This window comes from Natrix helvetica (assembly GCF_964273705.1).
Source record: "Natrix helvetica genome assembly, chromosome: 4".
NCBI classification, from domain to species: domain Eukaryota; kingdom Metazoa; phylum Chordata; class Lepidosauria; order Squamata; family Natricidae; genus Natrix; species Natrix helvetica.
In genome coordinates, this window is record NC_138550.1 from 73,015,287 (window position 1) to 73,036,088 (window position 20,802).

The 20,802-nt window shown below is 42.1% G+C and overlaps 1 protein-coding gene across 1 annotated transcript; it reads left to right on the forward strand.

Moving 5' to 3' along the window:
• Positions 1 to 6: 6 nt before the first annotated feature.
• TADA2B (transcriptional adaptor 2B) lies at positions 7 to 19,148 on the forward strand. Its single transcript, XM_081950079.1, has 2 exons — positions 7 to 345; positions 17,725 to 19,148. The coding sequence occupies exons 1-2, from the start codon at positions 76 to 78 to the stop codon at positions 18,715 to 18,717; spliced, it is 1,263 nt and encodes a 420-aa protein (XP_081806205.1). The 5' UTR covers positions 7 to 75; the 3' UTR covers positions 18,718 to 19,148.
• The last annotated feature ends 1,654 nt before the right edge of the window (positions 19,149 to 20,802 follow it).

Below are 20,802 nucleotides of genomic sequence, written 5' to 3' on the forward strand. Positions count from 1 at the left end.
TGTCGCAAACTTGGACGTCAAACCTTCGCTGCTCTTTTTACCTCTGAGGTGGGGGTGGGTGGGGAGGAAAGCAAGATGGCGGAACTAGGGAAAAAGTATTGCGTGTACTGCTTGGCTGAGGTCAGCTCGCTTCGTTTCCGCTGCACCGAATGTACCGACATCGAGCTTTGCCCCGAATGCTTCTCAGCGGGCGCCGAGATTGGTCCCCATAGGCGCTGGCATGGCTACCAGCTGGTAGATGGTGGGCGTTTCACTCTCTGGGGTGCCGAGGCCGAGGGTGGCTGGAGCAGCCGCGAGGAGCAACTCTTACTGGATGCTATCGAGCAGTTCGGCTTCGGCAACTGGGTGAGAAGTTCCATGCTGGTTTGTCGGCCGGCCCTCTCCTTCCGCGTCGGGAAAATTCTGTTCCCATAGCGGCTCCTCAATTCACATTTTTAATAGCACGATTGATGTTAATGGAGCTGGGCCCTTGTTTAACTAAGGGAAAAAAATGGCTGGAAATATTTGGGCAAAGCTAAAGACTTATTCTGATCAACATTCAAAACACAGGTCAAGCAATAGTGTGAATACAAACCTCAATTTTATATATCATTGAATTTAAAATTAACCTAAATTCATCTGCATCATATCTCTGTATCAGACCGCTGCCTTTCAAGCTATCCAGTAATTCCATAGAATAAAATAATTGTACAAAAATATGGTGAATAATCTATATGTTCAAAATGCTGCAGCTCACATTTGGATAACCCAAAACCATACAATCATGCTAACTGTCATGAAAAGTATGTACCTTGTATTGCCCAAAGCTGTGTACGTGGAACACACTTTCACATTGCAAGAAAAGATTAATAATCAAATATCTGCTTTCAAAAATATAATATCCATCCCAAATCATATGTTCACATGTCATGGAGAGTCCTTGTTATAATGTATTTTATCCAGTTCAAACTTTGAGAGTTCCTTGGTGCTCTGAGTTTGCTTGTTTTCTTGCAAACTTTTCATCATCCAAACTAGGTGAGACTTTATCTACTTTGCATAATGAAATGTCTGCAAGAAAACAAGCAAGCTCAAGAGAGCACCAAGGACCTTTCATTCAATTCTGAGCTACAAATATTCTCCTTTATTAGTTCAAAATTGATCTGTTTGTGACCTGCTATTCAATAAATTTCCAAGAAGGAATGAAATAATAAAAGTGTGCGGAAAAATCTAAAAAAACCCCGTAAAAATCAGAATTATGCTAAAATACACCTGGAAGTTGTAACTAAATAAAAATTTATGTAACTTTATGAGAGATTGAAATTAAGGAGCTCTTAACTGCCATACTGTCTTTAAATTATTTGAGGTCTATAGATCGACCTCTGAATAGATGAGATACTTCAGAAGTTGAACCACGTAAAAGTGAACATTTTTAATTAAAATACCATGTTCTATCACCATCCATATAACAGGTGTTTCTCAGAATTTCAGTCTTTCATTGCATTTGTCCATCTTTAGACAGCTGAAATGGGATTACATCATAGATCATCTGGAACTATGGCTGTATGATTTTAGGTGGCCTAAAATGATTTGGGATATAGATGCTTTATTATTATGGTTCGTTGCAGTCTGACAAATGTTTAGACTGGATTTGGCATTTTCATCCACTTATCGAGTCATTCCCAAGGACCTAGGATAGGGAGATGATATTGTTTCATGGTATTAAAGCTATTGTTGCAGGATGTAAGTTGTCTTTGGAATTGACTGCAGGTGATTTGTCAATGCCAATGACCTTCAAATGATGCTCCAAAAGTGTTTGGGTTTGGTACTATCTTTGTTTCATTTTGCCACAGTTGTTCTGCTTCTTTTTGCCGGTCTTTTTATTTTGTAATTTTCTCCAGTTCCTTCTCTTCTCTTCTGCTGTTTCCAGATACTGCCATGTCCAATATCTAGGCTTTCTTGACTATTTGTTAACAATTATTAAGTTTGGTATGTTATGTGGCAGGTGAAATCTAAAGTCTGTGAGTACTTTAGCCCCTTCATTTTCTTTTCTTTTTTTATTGAAAAAGTTTTATACAAACAAATTTTCCCCTTTTTTACCCCCCCCACCATATAATGTAAATCACATACAAATACTATGCCCCCTCCCCCTCCACCCAACTTAAAAAAATTTCTCATTCAAATATTATACCAAATACTGTACCCCCTCCCCTCCACCGTCTTAAGGTAAATTACTCATTCAGATGTTGTACCCCCTCACCTCCCAACAATCATAAGTTTCTCTTAGAGTAGCAATAGCCCATTAATCCCATCTTCTAATTTAATTAAGCATATATAAATCATGATATAAATTTCTCTTAAAGTAACAATATTTCATTAATCCCATCTTCTAGGTTAGTTATGCATATATATTACTCCACCCTAACCCTCTCCCACCTCCCAGTCAAACCCACCCCCCCGACTTCCGCTATATACCACTCTAACAATTCCAAGCATCCCATGTATTATTTACTCTGATCATCTATCAGTCTAAACCAGTGCTTCTCAAATAGTGGGGCGCGCTAAAGGGGGGCGCAAAGGCTCCCTTTCCATCTGGGTGCAAACGAGGAGCCAGGAGCAACAGGCGGGGTCCCGCCACCACGTTCAACAGTTTGCTTTCAAGTGGGCTCAGCCCGTGTGTAAATCTCCTCAACCCTCGCACGCCCTGAGCCGTCAGAGCTGCTTTCGGGCTTACCTGCCGCGATCAGAGGAAGAAGCCTGGACGCTGCCAGCAGGACTGGTGCCGGCCAAGAACGAGGGACAAGAGGTCTTTGTGGCCTCGCTCGCGTCTCCTCTGGGCTAACTGGCGGCGAAGGCGGCAACGGCGGCGGACTGGAGTTTCCCGATGAGGTTGCCTGTCCGACCAGCCCCCGCTGGCTCCTGGCTGAGGGAGGAGCTGCCGCTCCGCCTTTTCCGAGCGGGATCCACGCCCTGCAACTGGCCGCGGCGGGTGAGGGGAAGTGGGAGCTGAGGCCGCCTGGTGGGCGCGGACGTCCCTTCACGCTGACCAGCCTCTTGCTCGGGCTACCCTTCAGCCCGCCGGCCGACCAAATGACTGACCTGCAGTCCCAAAGCGAAAGGAAAGCGGTCGGGCGGAGGGGGCGCTCCCTTCTTTTGGCAGCCCCCGTCCGGCGAAGGAAAGGGCGGCAGAAAGGCCGGCCTGGCCCCAGGCACTGTGCGGGACTTCGGAAACCAAACATGAAAGAAAGATTGGATGCCACCGGGGCAGCCCGCGTTGCTTTGCAGCTTCATTGGAAGGCCCAAATTGGAAGCAAAGCCAATCAATTTTAGTGGGTCTTAACTCTCTGGTAGATAAGACACAACAGTGTCACCCAGCATCTGACTTCTCATCAGAAGCGTTGCATTATTCAATACAGTGTTATGCAGAGGTGTACTTATAACAATTTTATAGACAAATGATACTATTTACAGTCGCACGGGGGGGGGGCGCGAAATGTTTTCTTCTTCCTAGGGGGGGCATGACAGAAAATAATTGAGAAGCACTGGTCTAAACATTCTTACCTAAAGGCTACATAGTACTTCCTAGTCTGGTATTTATTCTGTATGTAATCAATCCATTTTACCCATTCCTGTGTATAATTCTCCTGCTTCTGACCTTTTAGGAAAGCTGAAATTTTTGCCATTTCGGCGAACCCCGCCACCTTCTGAATCCATTGATCAATAGTCGGTAAAAAATATTTTTTCCAATGTTGCGCAATCAACAACCTAGCTGCTGTAACCATATACAAAACCAGTTTTGTTTCCCCTTTAGTAAAGTCCTTAGTTATACCCAGTAAAAACATTTGCGGAGTAAATTGTATTCTTTTCTTAAATACATTTTGCATAACCCACCATATTTTTATCCAAAAAGCTTTAACCTTGTTGCAGGTCCACCATACATGAAAAAAGGTAGCATCTAGGCACCCGCATCTCCAACATTTTGGTTGAACATTTGGATACATACATGATAATTTTTTAGGATCTAAATGCCATCTATAAAACATTTTATAAAAATTCTCCCTTAAATTCTGTGACTGTGTAAATTTAACATTCTGAACCCATATTTTTTCCCACGTGTCCAGCATAACCACTTCACCAAAATTCTGAGCCCATTTAATCATACAATCTTTAACTAATTCACTTTCTGAATCTCTTTCTAACAGTACATTATATATTCTTTTAACCTGTTTTGGGCCAGTCTCTTTTATCTGCTTAATCAGTTCCACTTCTTTATCCATAAAACCAACCCTACGATCTTCTTCCCATCTCTTCTGTAACTGTATATAATGTAACAATTATTAAGTTTGGTATGTTATGTGGCAGGTGAAATCTAAAGTCTGTGAGTACTTTAGCCCCTTCATTTTCTTTTATTTTGTCTATTTTACAATCCCACCAGTTCTTGCTTGAAGATAAATGGTATTTCTTGCAGACGGTCCAGTACACCATTATTGCTAATTTATCATATGATTGTTTGTAGTCAGTCTGTGGGATCATCTTGCTGTAGCTAACTAGGTGGTCCATATTTTTTTCAGGTTGTAGAGATGACATTTGCTGCCTTTTGCTATCTTCTCAAGTCGGGTTTATATGCGTTTTTTCTTAAGGCTTGGTCTTATGAAAGCAGAAGTAGTCCCTCTGTCTTTCTTCAGTTTTCCTACTCTTAGCCAGATCTTGATTATTTTTTGTTTTTGCCTTATTGGTTTGGGTTTTTTTTTTTTTACAAACACACACACACACACACACACACAGGCTATGTAATGCTTTGTCTTGCCAGATCTTATTTCTATTCCTCATTTGATCTTTGGTCCCTCCAGTACTCAGTAGGCCTTCATGGTGTACTAGGTTCAGTGCATTTCTTCACTGTCCTTCAGATATTCTTCCAATGCCCTTTTTCCTTCTTCAGCTGTCTGGTGTACTTGCAGCATTCCATGCCCACCAATATTCCATGGTAGGTAGAGTTTGTCAATGTTGCTGCAAGGATGAAGGGCATGATTCATTGTCATTATTTTTCTGGTCTTCCTATCCAGGGCATTTAGTTCTTCTTGAGTCCAATCTGCTATTCCAGCTGTGTAACTAATGACTGGAATAGCCCAGGTATTGATTGATTTTCCTACACTGAGTTTGGACTTTAAGATCTTCACTTGCATAATGTATTGACTTGTATATGGAGATTCTCAGTCATCCAGGTCATGATTATCCCAAAGGTGCTTTTTCTGGACTTTCTGAGGGAGGGGGGAGGGGGGAAGTCCAGTTGCCTCTTGAAAAGGCACCTTTGGGACAATGTATTCACTTCTTGACTTTGTGTGCTTGATGTAGTTGACTTGAAGGATGTCTAGGTATTTGTAATGATAATCTTCATCCAAACTTTTGATGTTATTTACATATATACATACATAATACAAAAATCATCCAAAAGAAGACAAAAAAGAAAAAAGGACGCAAACCATAAAACAATCAAAACATTAAAAAGGTGCATCAAAACAACAACACATATACATATATAATACCCTCTAGTTGAATACAATATAACAACATTAATTCTCACCCCTTGTAAAACAGGGCCTCTTTAAATTACTAAGTCTTATTTGCAAATTATTGACCTGTCTTCTATATATTATAGAAGTAGTTAACAGGAAGAATAATAAAACTAAAACAAAACAAAAAGTTTCAAAACTCTGTGTTAGCATCTGTTATTGTAATCCACTTGTAGAAAGTTTATGGCATCTTATCTGTTCCAAATCATCAGTTATAATTTGCCCTGGATCTGACCCACATTTACTTCTTAATGCCATAACTTACAGAGTTGTTGTTTACTTAAGTATAATAGATTCAGTCTCTGGAATAAGCCTATCTTCCAATCAAAACCCAAATAGAAGTGGTTACCAGTTAACTGTAATAAATCCATCTAGTCACCCTCAACTTTGTAGAGGGAAGAATTTGTTGCTACTCCTTTCAGTTAGAGTCCTGATATTATAAGGAATATGCAGACTTAAACTTCAGAGCAACAGATGAAATCCACTTTGTTAATTCTCCAGCGTGAGAATGTCTCTTTGGTCTGGAACTGTATTAGAGTCCTTTTGTGTATCTTTAATCAAAATTTAATGCCTTAACATATTTTGGAAAATCATTATTGTCTCATCAAGCTTTTAAAAGAGAAATACAGCTAGAAGCGCCATATTCCCCTACTCTCCTTCCTTAGGTTTCAGCTACTGTTCAGCCATTTTAACCTGTGAAACAATCAGGGAACAAAGAAAGTATGTTTTCTTCTATATTTCAATCCAAGATCATAAGAAAATTTAATAAAAATAAACTCCAGATATTTTGCAAATTCAAAAAATATAGAGATCCAGTGATGAGTCTAAAAACTCTTTACATATCCCCAAATGATGCCAGGCTTCCAGGCGAAGGGAACAGAAGTTATCCAGAATAACATATATCAAAAAGAAAGAAAAAGAAAAAGCATTTAGAGTAGCAAGAGATTGAAATACAGTGTGCACAATTATTAGACAAGTGAGTACTTCGACCATATTATTTTAAGGCATATTTTCAATTTCCAAGTTTTATAATCTTGAATGCTTAGTGCTCTGATGGTGAAACTATGGCATGTGCGCCAGGTGGCATGCAGAGCCCTCTCTGTGGGCACACTCGCCGTTGCCAGCTGCTCTTCTAGGTTCTGGTGCGGACATGGGCACCAGACAGCTGGTCCAGCATGCATGTGCACTAGACAGTTGCTCTCTTCTGGGTGCTCCAGTATGAGCGAGGGGGCACTCGGTGCCAAAAAGCTGTCACTGGCTTAGTGAATATAAGAATATCAGGTTATGTGTATTTGTGTAATGAGGGAGAGTGTAGCCTAAGATGTAGCCTAACACCCTATATCAAGGTATGCATAATTATTAGACAGCCTCTTTTCCTCAAGCAAAATAAGACAAAAAAGAGATTTAACATTTTTTAACAAGAGAGTCAACATTTTTTATTGAATTATAAAGTATTATAAAATACAAAGTAAATAGAAAAGCAAAAAAAGAGATTTAACTGACTCTGAAGTCAAAAATTTGCAAATAGTCAACAGGGTTGCAAGAAACATATTGAGAAAAAACGCACATTAATTGCCAAAGATTTGAGAAGAAATCCAAAACCACATATTCCACAACTGCAACCTACCTGGAGTGCCCAGAAGTATAAAGTGTTCAGTGCTCAGAGACATGGCCAAGGTAAGGAAGACTGAAATCCGATCACCATTGAACAAGATATGTAAGATGAAACAGCAAGACTGGGCCAAGAAATATCTGAAGACTGATTTTTCAAAGGTTTTATGGATTGATGAGATGAGAGTGACTCTTGATGGACCAGATGGATGGGCCCGTGGCTGGATCAGTAACGGACACAGCTCCACTTCAACTCACCAGCAAGGTGTATGGGCTGGTATTATTAAAGATGAGCTAGTTGAAGCTTTTGGGGTTGAAAATAGACTCAAAATCAACTCCCAAACCTACTGCCAGTTTTTAGAAGACACTTTCTTCTAGCAGTAGTACAGGGAAAGGGCGTTGGTACTTAACTGATACGCCTTTTCTCATAGTGGGGGAGGAGTATCCAGACTAGGTTAACCTTGTCCTCTCATTGATTAGACTGAGTCAGATAAGCTCTTTGGGAACTCCCACTGGTCACCAGGTGCTACCCAGTTATCGGCAAAGAACTCTATCCGACTCGTTGTACCATTCACTCCAGACTTCTTAAAACATATATTATCTTTTATTGTATCAAACAACAACATAACTTAAAAACCGTCAATATAACACTTTATCAACATAACATTGTCAGGGAGGGGCTGGATACTCCTCCCCACTATGAGAAGAGGCGTATCAGGTAAGTACCAACGCCCTTTCTCCATAGTGAGGGGGAGGAGTATCCAGACTGGGACATAACAAAGCCTACACGTCCCTAGGGAGGGAGACCCCTGAGGCCCATGGCCCCCCAACTCATGCCTGGTGAGGCATGGCCCCCGCCCTATGGACCACTTGCAACACCCTGCGGCCAAAAGAGGCCTCTGCCGAAGCAAAGGAGTCCAGTTTATAGTTCCTTACGAAAGGGGAAGATTTCGGCCAAGGAAGCCTGTGTGGCCCAGGCCATAGAAGTGGCTGCACTCCGCGTGGAATGAGCAGTGATAAGCCTGGCGTGGACAGGCCCTGTGACCGATAGGCAGTGGCAATACAGGATCGCAACCACCTGCCTATGGTTGTGGAGGTCACCTTTTTCCCCAGAGTTCCCAGCTGGAAGGAAACAAACGGGGCTTCGGATTTCCTGCTTGGCCTGGTTCTATTGAGGTAAATCCTCAGAGCCCTCCTTACGTCCAGAGTGTGCCACTTCTTCTCTAATGGGTGAGAAGGGTCTGGACAGAAGTTGGGCAAGATCAGTTCCTGTGCTTGATGGAAGCAGGTTCACACCGTGGGGATGAAGGACGGATCCAACCGGAACACCACTATGTGCCGCTTCTTCTCTAACGGGTGAGAAGGGTCTGGACAGAAGTTGGGCAAGATCAGTTCCTGTGCTCGATGGAAGCAGGTGCACACCTTGGGGATGAAGGACGGATCCAAGACCTGTGGCACCGTGGTCTGAATGGGATCGTGCCCCCGGGAGCTGCACCATGTGGAGAACACATGCCATGTAACGCCGTAGATGGGCTCCGTGGAGGGTCTGCTGGCAGCCTGGATGGTTTGTATCACCCTGGGGGAGAAGAGGTGTTTCCTCAGGATGCTCTGCTCAAGCATCAGGCGGTCAGCTGGAGCCATTGAGGGTCTGGGTGCTCCAGAGACCCCTGGCTGAGGGATATCTTCTCCTGGGGAATTCTCCAGGGCCTCTCCACTGACAGAGACTGGAGATCTGCAAACCACAGCCTGCGGGGCCAGTGAGGGGCCAACAGAACCACTTCTGCCCTCTCCTGCAGGACCTTCTGTATGTCCTTGGGGATCAGGGGTAAAGGCGGGAAGGCATACAATAGACCCCTGGGCCAGGGGCACCGGAGAGCATCTGCCCCTTCCGCCCCCGTGTCCAGTACCTGGAGAAGAACCTCGGGAGCTGGGTGTTGAGAGGAGTGGCGAAGAGGTCGACCTCCGGGCGTCCGAAGCGCTCCACCACCTCTTTGAAGATCGCCGTCTGCAGCCTCCATTCCGCGTTGTCCACTTCGGCCCGGCTGAGCCAGTCGGCTCTGGTGTTGTCCACCCCCGCTATGTGCCCTGCCCTCAGAGACCGGAGGTTCCTTTCGACCCACAACCCCAGACACCTGGCTTCCTGCATGAGAGCCCTCGATCTAGTCCCGCCCTGTCTGTTTATGTGGGTCTTGGTGGTGATATTGTCTGTGAGGACTAATATGTGACGGCCCCTGACTGAGCGATGGAAGTGTAAGTGGGCCAGGCAGACCGCCCTGAGCTCCAGCCAGTTGATGCTGTGAGTCCCTTCCGCCTGAGACCAGTGTCCTTGCGCCATCTGAGCCTGCAGATGTGCGCCCCACCCTCTCAGGCAGGCGTCCGTAGTTACCGTTATGCGGTCTGGTGTCCAAAAGGTCTCGCCCTTGTGATCGCCGGCGACTTCCATCAAGACAGGGATTGGGTGACTTCTGCTAGAAGAAGTACCTTGGACTGAGAGCAGCTCATGCACCTCCGCTGGAAAAGCAAAAGGAACCATTGGAGAGCTCTGGTGTGGAGGCGAGCCCACGGGACGATGCCGATGGCTGAGACCATGGTACCCAGCAGTTTGGAAAGGATGGCTAAGGATACCCTGCGCTCCCTGGCCACCAAGGTGGCTAGCTGCCTGAGGGCTATCTGTCTTTCTGGCGACAGATAGACTGTGCCCGTCTGGGTATCTATTAGGGCCCCTAGGTGTATCAGGCTAGTAGAGGGGTGGAGGTGGCTCTTAGCCATGTTCACCGAAAACCTGTGGTCTCTCAGGACTATCGTGGTGATATATAAGTCCCTTAGGGCACTCTCAAAGAAAGATGACTGTAGTAACAGGTCATCTAGGTAACATTGAATGCGTACCGGTCCTGTCTCAGGCGTGCTGCCAGAGCCGGATGACCTTAGTGAATACTCTCGGGGCCGAAGACAGCCCAAAGGACAGGGCCCGGTATTGAAAGTGGTGCCCCAGGTAGCAGAACCTGAGATATCTATGGTGCTCCCTGGCAATGGGAATGTGCAGGTAAGCCTCCATGAGGTTTATGGATGTTAGGAGGTCCCCCTGTCTAATCCCTTCCAATATGGAATGCAGAGAGTACATCTTGAACCTCCTATGTCGGATATAGTGGTTCAGGCGCTTCAGACCCAGGATCGCCCTCCAGCCCCCTGAAGCCTTGGGGATGACAAAAAGGATGGAGTAGTGTCCCTGATCCTGCTGCTCAGGAGGCACAGGTTGAATGGCCCTAATCTCCAACAGGTGCTGGATGGCCTCCTGCATCAGCCACTTCCGGGTCGGGTTGTTAGAGACCGGACATATCCGTAAGAAACTTGGAGGGTTGGACAGAAACTCTAATGAAAGGCCATGCCTGATGGTATCCTGCACCCACTTGTCGGAGGAGGAGAGGTCCCAGCGGTCGGCGAAATATGCCAAGCACCCCCCAATGGGAGGAGAGCTGGAACTAGACTTAGTTTTTGCGGAAGGAGCCCTCCGCCTCCTCCACCCCCTCGAAAGGGCCGCTTTTGCTGCCTGCCTCTCTGTTGCCTGTCTGAGTATCTCTGCCTGGCAGAGAATTCCCCCCTCGTACTGCCTGTTCCCTGAGTACCCCACCTCTGATCCCCTAAAGGAGTCCTGACCCCGAAAGAAGGAGCCAGAGCCTTGACCCCGGGAGTAGAAGTGTCTGGGGTACGGCGCTGTTCTGAAGCTGCCCTTCTTCGGGACGGTGGGAAGGACCTTCCTCTTGTCCTTGTTCTCGATTAGGAATGGTCCGAAGAGGGTATCTCCTGTGAAGGGAGCTGATGCCAATCACCACTTGTGACAGACGTCTGCCTGCCAGTGTCGTAGCCACAGCAGTCTGCGGGAAGTCTTCCTCCTGGACATCCAGGTAGTCAGGAGCCCTGGGAGGGGAAGGAGGGGGCCCCTGTGGTTGTCGCTGTTGGAATGCCGCTGCCATGCATTGCTGAAAGACCCTCATCATCATCTCCTGGAAATTGGGTGCCCCTATGGGAGGGGACTGTCCCATGCCTCCCTGTGCTGGAGGAATGCCCAGGCCTGGAGATCTTGTGGGCAGGGCTGCTCCCACTGCAGAAAGGGAGCAGGGCCCCAAAGGCCAGAGGTGTCTATAGGGATCCTAGCCTGCATTGCTGGGTTCTCCTCTGTGGCTCTCATGGGGGAGGGAGTCTCTGGAACTTGCCCCTCCGTGCCCATGCCTGGGGTGCTCTTGTGGCCACTTGCCTTCTTGCAGAGCCTTTCCAAGGTCTGATGCCTTCGCCTCTCGTACTTGGAGGGAGGCTTGGGAGGTTTCTGTCCCCCCTTCCCTTGGATCTGCCCTGGGGGAGAGGTGCTTCTGTTTAGACTTAGCCTTTCCTCCCCCACTTCTATGGCCAGTCTCTGGGAAGGCCACTGACCTGGTTGAGTGCTCTTCTGCCCCTCCAGTGGGGCTGCTGGCTGGATTAGCAGCTGCATGGCTTCCTGCTTCCTTGGAGCTGCTGGGCGCCGCCATCTTGGACCACGTGGGTCCTCCCGGCTTCAAAATGGCACTGCACGGCTTAGAAGAAAGGGCACAACTTTTAAAAGTGCTCACCTAGCCGCCGGGGCTTTCCGGAGCTGCCGCGCGCCCTTGCCACTGGATTCCTGCCTCCTTCCGACGCCGCTGTGGCCAGGGATTTCCTCTTCGGCTTCCCTGCGATTGTCTGGCCACGTGGAGGTAGCGCGGGCGTTCCGCAGTGCACCGCTCAACCCCGGGGGGAGCGGCGGAGCGCTCCTGCACTTGAAGAACCTCTGCGGCAGGGCTTGCCTCCAGGAGGCTTGTACCCTCTTCCTTGCTTGCCTGGCAAAGGTCCTCACTGAGTGACTCTGGTCTCACTTAGTGGGCAGGGCAGCGTGCCACCCCAGAGGGCTTGTGGCAGTCCTTCTTGCAGATGGGAGGCTAAAGTGCGGTGCTGGGAGGCAAAATTTGTGGGTCCAAGTCTTTTTTCCTTTAAATTGTAGAAATTTGCTGGAGATCCAGAATGGTCAACCGTCCAGTGAGTGGACTGAGTCGATAACTGGGTAGCACCTGGTGACCAGTGGGCGTTCCCAAAAAGCTTATCTGACGGTCCAATCAATGAGAGGACAAGGTTAACCCAGTCTGGATACTCCTCCCCCTCACTATGGAGAAAAGTCTGCATCTTTTCAGAAGACCATGATTTATATGCAGGACAATGCTGCATCGCATGTATCGAAGTACTCCACTGTGTGGCTAGCCAGTAAAGGCCTTAAAGATGAAATAATGACACGGCCCCTTCCTCACCTGAACTAAACCCTATTGAGGACTTGTGGACACTTCTTAAACGGGAGATTTAAGGTGAGGAAAAACAATATACCTCTCTGAACCGTGTCTGGGAGGCTGTTGTTGATTCTGCACAAAAAGTTGATTGTCAACAGATCAAGAAACTGACAGAGAGGGGAAATAACATGCGGAGAATTATACCGATTTGAAACTGCTATAAGAAGGAACATGAAGTTCCAATGTATTGTGTAAATGTAGTTTGTGTCTAAGTTTCATTTGTGTGTATTTTGTATGTTTCAAAATAAAATAATAATAATTTAAAAAATTGACAGACTCCATGAATGGAAGGCTTATTACTGGTATTGAAAAGAAGGGTGGGTATATTGGTCACTGTGGTTTTTGTTTTGAAATGTCAGAAATGTTTATTTGTACATTTTTAGTTGTTTATTATTCTCACTTTAACAGATGCAAATAAATGAGTGAGATGGGCACATTTTTGTTTTTCATTTAGTTGCATAATAATTCTGCACACTAATAGTTGCCCAATAATTGTGCATACATAGATATTCTCCTAAGAAAGCCAAAAACCTCACTTTTACTTTCTTAAATATTCAGGTTTGAGGTTTATTAACATTTTGAGTACTGTATTTCTTTAATAATAAAATTAATCCTTCAAAATACAACTTACCTAATAATTGTGCATACAACGTAAATCAACAATCACTAATCAACTTTTGAAGCAAAAAGCAAAATGAACCATAGTTTCAAAAAGTGGAAGTTAGTCCTCTGGCAAGCTTAGAAAATGAAATTATTACAGGATGGTGTATATGCCCACTGTCACCCAGTAACCTTGATCGCTTCCAGAAGGAATTGGAATTAAGACCCACCCCTTCCCAACTGGGTCCATGATTGTCCAAAAGCTGACGGGTCATTTCTAACTACTCCCATTCAAAATCAGGGAGCAGCACTGCCAAAGAACCAGCTTTGGCAGTAAAATCAGCAGCTCTTATTGCGCAGCAGCCATCTTGAAAGGATGAGCTCCATAGGGCATCTTGATTCTTTCTGTTTTCACTATTTTTCCAGTTGATGGTGAAGGTGGCCCATTTCTCTAATCTAAACTCCATTACAGTATTTTGGCTATATATACAGACAGTGCCAATCAGTGATTCTATGCCATTTTTTATCCATATAGTTTCAGATCATCCATGTAAATGAGATGGGCTAGCCTGGCAGATGATTTTGAGGTATTGATCATGGCCTGACCTGTTCAGTATTGTTGACAGAGGAATCTGCAATGCAGACAACATCATTAATCTTGAAAAAAATCCTCTCTTGATAATAGCCTCTCTCAGTCAATCATATTGACTGGCAACTATATCTTCCATTGTGCTATTAATCTTTGCACAAGACTTCTGATGTTTCTACTGACTCTTTGTTATTTCTAGGCATTTGGAATCCAACAATGCGGCAAATATCAAATGCTTTTTCTCTTGGGTTTTAAATCTGTTGTTGAAAATTAATTGCAATGAGAATTTGCCAATAAAATGTTGAAAAAATATTTAGTGCTTTCAAAACTATCAACTGTGAGGAGGACCTGTTCACTTGCAGCTATTTATTATATTATCACAGAGTCCTCAACTTGTCGTTTAGTTATCATTCAACGTTATGACAGACCTACCTTGGGGCTAGTTACAACTCAGATTCAAAATTCCAGTGGTTCCCTGCCTCCCGCCCCCAGGGTCATGCGACAAAACTTTGTGCACTCAGCAACATGGCTACATTTACAGCCATTTGCAGTGTTTCAGTCACATGAACATGTTTTATGATGATTTTGCCAAAAACTGTACTTATGGTTTTTGGCAAAACCATGCACATAGTGAATCATTGATTGGTTTAACAACCACTGCAAAACTGATTGTGGAATTGAATCAGTCATGTGACCAAACTGTTTTACAACTATCACAACTTACGACCATGATGGGTAGGCTGTATTATGGTCATAAATTGAGGACTACCTGTACCAGAATTTAATTCTGTCTTTGAGAATAAAGTGAAATTTGTGAAACAGTTCCTTAGCCCATGGAAAGTAAAAAATGTAAGCTTTTTAATCTTTAGAAAAGAGGCAGTTAGGGTTTCTGACATGCTTTCAAAATGTTTCTTGAGCTGGTTTACTGTGAATGGGTGACACCATACCAAATGCTGTTTCTTGGTTAACTTAATTCAGGTTTACTCAATCCAATTTTATGAATCTGCATGAACATTCCAAACAATAAATTTATAACATAAACTGAGTTTGTACACTCTGCTAGCCAATAATGCGGTTAAACTTGTAAAAATAACTTTTAAGCAGATCACAGGTAGTTCACTCAGCCAAATATAAAGGATGCTTAAGTGGGACTGAGATATTTTAAAAAAATTGGATCCATAACATCCAATTGACTCTATGAAGTCCTCAGGTAAATTTTGCATCCTGTGATTTTTTTTATAGTGAACACATGCTATAACACTTTCTCTGGTATACTTAGGATCAACGTTCATGATTAAAGGTACTTCTGTAAAAGTTACAGTTAATCTTATTTCTGAAGGGCAACATACATTTTTAAAAAGTACTTGAAATAAAGATGGATTTATAATAGCATTACTAAAATCAAAATAAACATCACTTTTTAGATCTATGCAATCACTTGTTTCAGGCTGGAGTTGGGATGACTGGATGGAGCTGAGCGTTTATTGGCTGGATGCCCTTCCAGACACCATGCTGAGTTCAAAGCAGATTTTTTTTTGTGCTCTAGGAGAGAAATATCTATACTATTCTGGGATTGAATTCTCTACCTTCCAAGTGGAACACAAGGGTCTTCATCACTTATCAGTATCAGTATTACTATAATATTATTGATAGTATTAATAAATTAAAAGTTTTAATGTGATTTCCTGAAGTGGTAACTTGGTTTATGCTTAAGATTTTATATTTAGAATATACTGATTCTGTAATTTGATTGTAAATTGTAAGTTTGCCTTGTTTCTCATTATAGCTAATCCTAATAAGAATTGATCAGTATTGCTGGTATTCCTTATGCCAATCAAACTTATTATATATATAAGTTATAAGTTATTTTATAAGTTTATAAGTTTATAAGTTAACTTATTTTATAGTAAGTTTATATATGTATGTATGGTATGTATGTATGTATGTATGTATGTATGTATATATCTTTGTGCCTTTTTATATTTGTGTTGTATATATGTTGTATTTGTGCTGATAAATAAATAAAGGGAGACTAGTATAGATCTATTTCAAGCTATTTAGCTCTCATCAGCTAGCCATACCCTTACTGGGAATCGAACCAGGGCTGTATTGCATATTAGGCCAATGTAATTGCCACTAAGCCACAGGCTCTCTTCCTTATCAGCTAGGCCAGGGAAATAGGTATGTATTTGTGTTACAACCCCTGGTATGCCCAAATATGAGAGGGAGCTCACTACTCCCTGTTTCTATCCTTCGGCTCATTACAGAGGACCATCCAGGCAGAAAACCATATTTTTATTTTTAATGTAGCCTTTTTATATTTGTGTTGTATTTGTGCTGATAAATAAAGGGAGACTAGTACAGATCTATTTCAAGCTATTTAGCTCTCATCAGCTAGCCATACCCTTACTGGGAATTGAACTAGGGCTGTATTGCATATTAGGCCGATGTAATTGCCACTAAGCCACAGGCTCTCTTCCTTATCAGCTAGGCCAGGGAAATAGGTATGTATTTGTGTTACAACCCCTGGTATGCCCAAATATGAGAGGGAGCTCACTACTCCCTCTTTCTGTCCTTCGGCTCATTACAGAGGACCATTCAGGCAGAAAACCATATTTTTATTTTTAATGTTGCCTTTTTATATTTGTGTTGTGTTTGTGCTGATAAATAAATAAAGGGAGACTAGTATAGATCTATTTCAAGCTATTTAGCTCTCATCAGCTAGCCATACCCTTACTGGGAATCGAACCAGGGCTGTATTGCATATTAGGCCAATGTAATTGCCACTAAGCCACAGGCTCTCTTCCTTATCAGCTAGGCCAGGGAAATAGGTATGTATTTGTGTTACAACCCCTGGTATGCCCAAATATGGGAGGGAGCTCACTACTCCCTCTTTAACATATATATAAAATACTCATAAAATAACTCAAAACCACCCCCTATAGTTAGCAATGACTAGCAGACAAAAATCTGTAGGGACTCCTTTACTAACAAGACATATCCACTATAAAATTAAAGATATTTTTTTTAAATGTAAAAAGTTGAATTCAGAACATTCCACATCTACCTTATTACTTATAAATTCTTTATATTGAAGTATATTAGTGCAGCATGTTGATAGGAACATCTATCATATTTACCAAATAAGAGTATAAAGTTTTCTTAGAGCCTTATATTATTTATATTATTATTGCCTTATCTTATGGCATTTTCTGCCTGCATATTACTTTCATTCATCATCATACTCATCTCTGTTAATAGAACCAGAAGCAAAACAATACCTTCTTCCTCCCAATAAGTGCTCTGGCCTTTAATTGATGCTCCAGAATAAAATTAATCACATATAAAGGCTGCAGGATAGGAAATTAGTTTTCCTTGGGTAATTTCTTCTGATTTACTTAGTATCTTTACATTTTTAACAAGCATAAAATTAAATCTTCATGCTTTAAGATTGGCTTTTTAAAGAATATTTCAATTCATTTGGGAATTTTGGATAGAGGTTTTTAGTGCTCCTGAACTATTGAAGAAAATGTCCTTCAGCATCATTCATATAGTACTTGCCAGCATCTTAAAACTGTATTTTTGAGGGGTTGTGGGACTGCCTTTTGCAGCTGCAACAGATAAAGCATGTTTAGGTGTTGCTGACAGGTACGATGCACTTCACACATGCTTCAAAGCACCTTTTTCACTTTGAACCTCAAGCACTGCATAGTCCTATTTTAAAAAAACTGAGATCTATGAAATACTTCATAATAAAGTTCCAGTTCTAAACTGATTAGCAAAAAGTGAATTCATGGGGAAAGCTTTACATAAAATTCCTCCAGTTTAAAACCTTCTCTGTTTGAATCCAGTGAACTAAAATAGTACTTTTAAGATCACCATATATGAACAAGCACTAGTACTTTGAAGTTCATAGTCATTGGCTGTATTTAAAATAATGTGAAATGTTGGGTTGTGACAAACATAACAGTTGTATCTCTATCTAGCACGTTCTTGTGACAGATAATTCAAAAATTGATTTTCTTTATTGTAGGAAGATATGGCTACTCATGTTGGAGCATCACGAACGCCTCAAGAAGTTATGGAACACTATGTGAGCATGTATATACATGGAAATCTTGGAAAAGCCTGCATTCCTGACGTTATTCCTAATAGAGTGACTGATCATACATGCCCGAGTGGTGGTCCACTTTCTCCTAGCCTTACCATGCCTCTGCCACCTTTAGATATATCAGTGGCTGAACAACAACAGCTTGGATACATGCCACTTCGAGATGATTATGAGATTGAGTATGATCAAGATGCTGAGACTCTAATTAGTGGCCTCTCGGTTAATTATGATGATGATGATGTGGAAATAGAATTAAAAAGAGCTCATGTGGATATGTATGTAAGAAAACTGAGAGAGAGGCAGCGGCGAAAAAACATTGCTCGTGACTACAACTTGGTTCCTGCATTTTTAGGCAAGGATAGAAGAGATAAAGAAAAACCTTCAAAACGCAAAACTACAAAAGAAGAAAAGGAACTGAGGTTAAAATTGAGGTCTCTTTACCAGTTTATGTCTTGCAAAGAATTTGATGATTTCTTTGAAAATCTGCACAAGGAAAAGGTGCTTCGAACAAAAATAAGAGAACTCCAGCGTTATCGCCGAAATGGCATAACAAAAATGGAAGAGTCTGCAGAATATGAAGCAGCTAGGCACAAACGAGAGAAAAGAAAAGAAAACAAAAACATTGGTACTTCTAAAAGAGGAAAGGAGGAAGGTAAAGATGGAGAATTCTCTGCAATTGAAAATCTTCCTGGGTTCGAACTGTTATCTGACCGAGAGAAAGTACTTTGTAACTCTATTAATCTGAGTCCAGCACGCTATGTGACAGTTAAAACTATAATTATTAAAGATCATCTCCAAAAAAGGCAGGGCATCCCCTCAAAAAGTCGCCTTCCTAGTTACTTGGATAAGATACTAAAAAAAAGGATTTTGAATTTTTTGACAGAAAGTGGTTGGATATCCAGGGATGCTTCTTAAATCTTGACTACTTTGAAATAGCATCAGTATCAACAGAGGAACCATCATTCACCATTGATCTAGTTACCAGCTTTTTTAAAACATCCAAAATCTTGTAAAAAACTCAACAACTGGATTTTTCTGTAATGGATCATGTACATGTTAGATCTTATTTTATGAACCACTTTACATATTACCTTAAAACAGCACACTGGGTGAAGTGGTTTGTTTTTACCAGTGTATCAGAAGTGAGATGGGAAACTCTGACAATACTTACTGAAGTCTACCTCTGCTGCACAAACTTGTATTTTAGACATGATATTGGTTTAAAGTTGCTATTTTTCACACATTTACTTGGAAGTATGCCCCCCACTACACTGAATAGTATTTATTGTCAAGCAAAACCATCAGATAGGGCTGCTTATGTGTCCTAATAAATCTTGGATAATGAACCTAGGCACAAATTACTATTTCATATTGGAAATGTATACTACAAGTTTGTTACATTTTTTCACAAGCCAAGGCATTCTGCTATATTGCCACTAGAGCAAAGAGAATGCAAACTGAGTAATATAAAATGGTTTAACACAGCACACCACATGATTAAAATGAGTAGACTAGCTTCACAACCTAGCTTGCATAGAATCATTGAAAGTGATTTTCAGCAAATAACAGGCATTCTGATTGTAAAACAGTGGTGGTGAAATAATTGCTTTAATGTATATATTAATGTTCCACTTGATACAATTTGAAAAATGAAAGCAAGAATCTTTGTGTGGTTTTATTTAAATATAAGTATCAACTGAAAAAATGGGAATGATGCAGGTTTATGAGAATAGAATTGGTATATATTGACACAAGATTCTTAAGCAACTATACTTATGCAACTTACAGACTTATGGTGGTGTTCTTCAGGTTTACAAATACAACACTTGTTTAAACACACTTTCCCAGTCTTGGACAAGAATCCCAATATAAGGAAAACTATAGATTACCAGGCTACACATGGATATAACAGGTGACCAAGTGTGATTAGTTTATGATGCTTTGTGTTCCTCAAGATGTTTTAGCAATGTATCAGTTTATAAAACACATCAGATTGTATTTTCTTTCCTGCTACTTTTTTCAACATTGTAGCTGCAAGTTTTTACTTTTTTGGTGGACTTTATAATTCCTGTGCTTCCCATATTCCCCTACAAACTACTTAAAAAGGAAAGAGGGACACTCTCCCTATAATTTTGGGCATGAATAATCTGAGTTATATATAGGCAAGATTTTGATATCTATAGATTCTCAGTCATCCAGCTCTTGGTTCTGTGTGGTTTTTTCTTTGAAGACGTTTCATGTCTCATCCAAGAAGTTTCTTCAGCGCTTCTTGGATGAGAAGCTAAGTCTTCAAAGAAAAAAACAGAAAGTCCACTTGCCTCTTAAAAAAGCACCTTTGGGACAAGATTCTGATAAAATATCCATTACTAAAACAGTAATTCTGATCTACTGACTTTGCTGGAGAATGAGTCTTGATAGCTTTTTGTTGAGCTTATTCATAAACTTTTGAATGCATAATTTACTACACGTGCAGCAGAAGTATTTCATTTGTCAGTGCTTTGAGTTACAACATTAAAAGTTTCTTGTATTCTCAATTTTAGAAATCAGAATCACTATGCGGTTGCATGGAAAAGTTCAGAATAAATTGTGTGCATCTGTGAATCCCTAAATGAACAGAAGCCAACAAAATAATTATACTGTACAATTTAAACAGCATCTTTCTGCAAATCTGAATGCCTATTATCCATATGCAGTTTTTTTAAACTACCATATTTTTCGGAGTATAAAACGCACCCCCCCCCCCAAGAGAGGCTGAAAATTTGGGTGCGTCTTATATAATGAATGTAGCCCTGCCCACTCTTCGGCCTCCACATGTCTCATTCCAGGATGCAGGGATTGTCACAGACCATCACCCCCTCCATGGCTTGCATTTTCAACCTCTGACCGCTCCATTTGAGACCATTCAAGGCTGTGAGGGTTCACCAGAGCATATTGCTGCCTCTGCACATTGCATTTTCAGTCTCTGAGCATCATGTTTTTGGCCTCCCCCCCCCCCATTTT

Coding starts and splice junctions, on each gene's coding strand:
- TADA2B (XM_081950079.1), top strand. CDS start 76: ATGGCGGAACTAGGGAAAAAGTATTGCGTGTACTGCTTGGCTGAGGTC. Junction 346..17,724: donor AGTTCGGCTTCGGCAACTGG/GTGAGAAGTTCC, acceptor TCTTTATTGTAG/GAAGATATGGCTACTCATGT.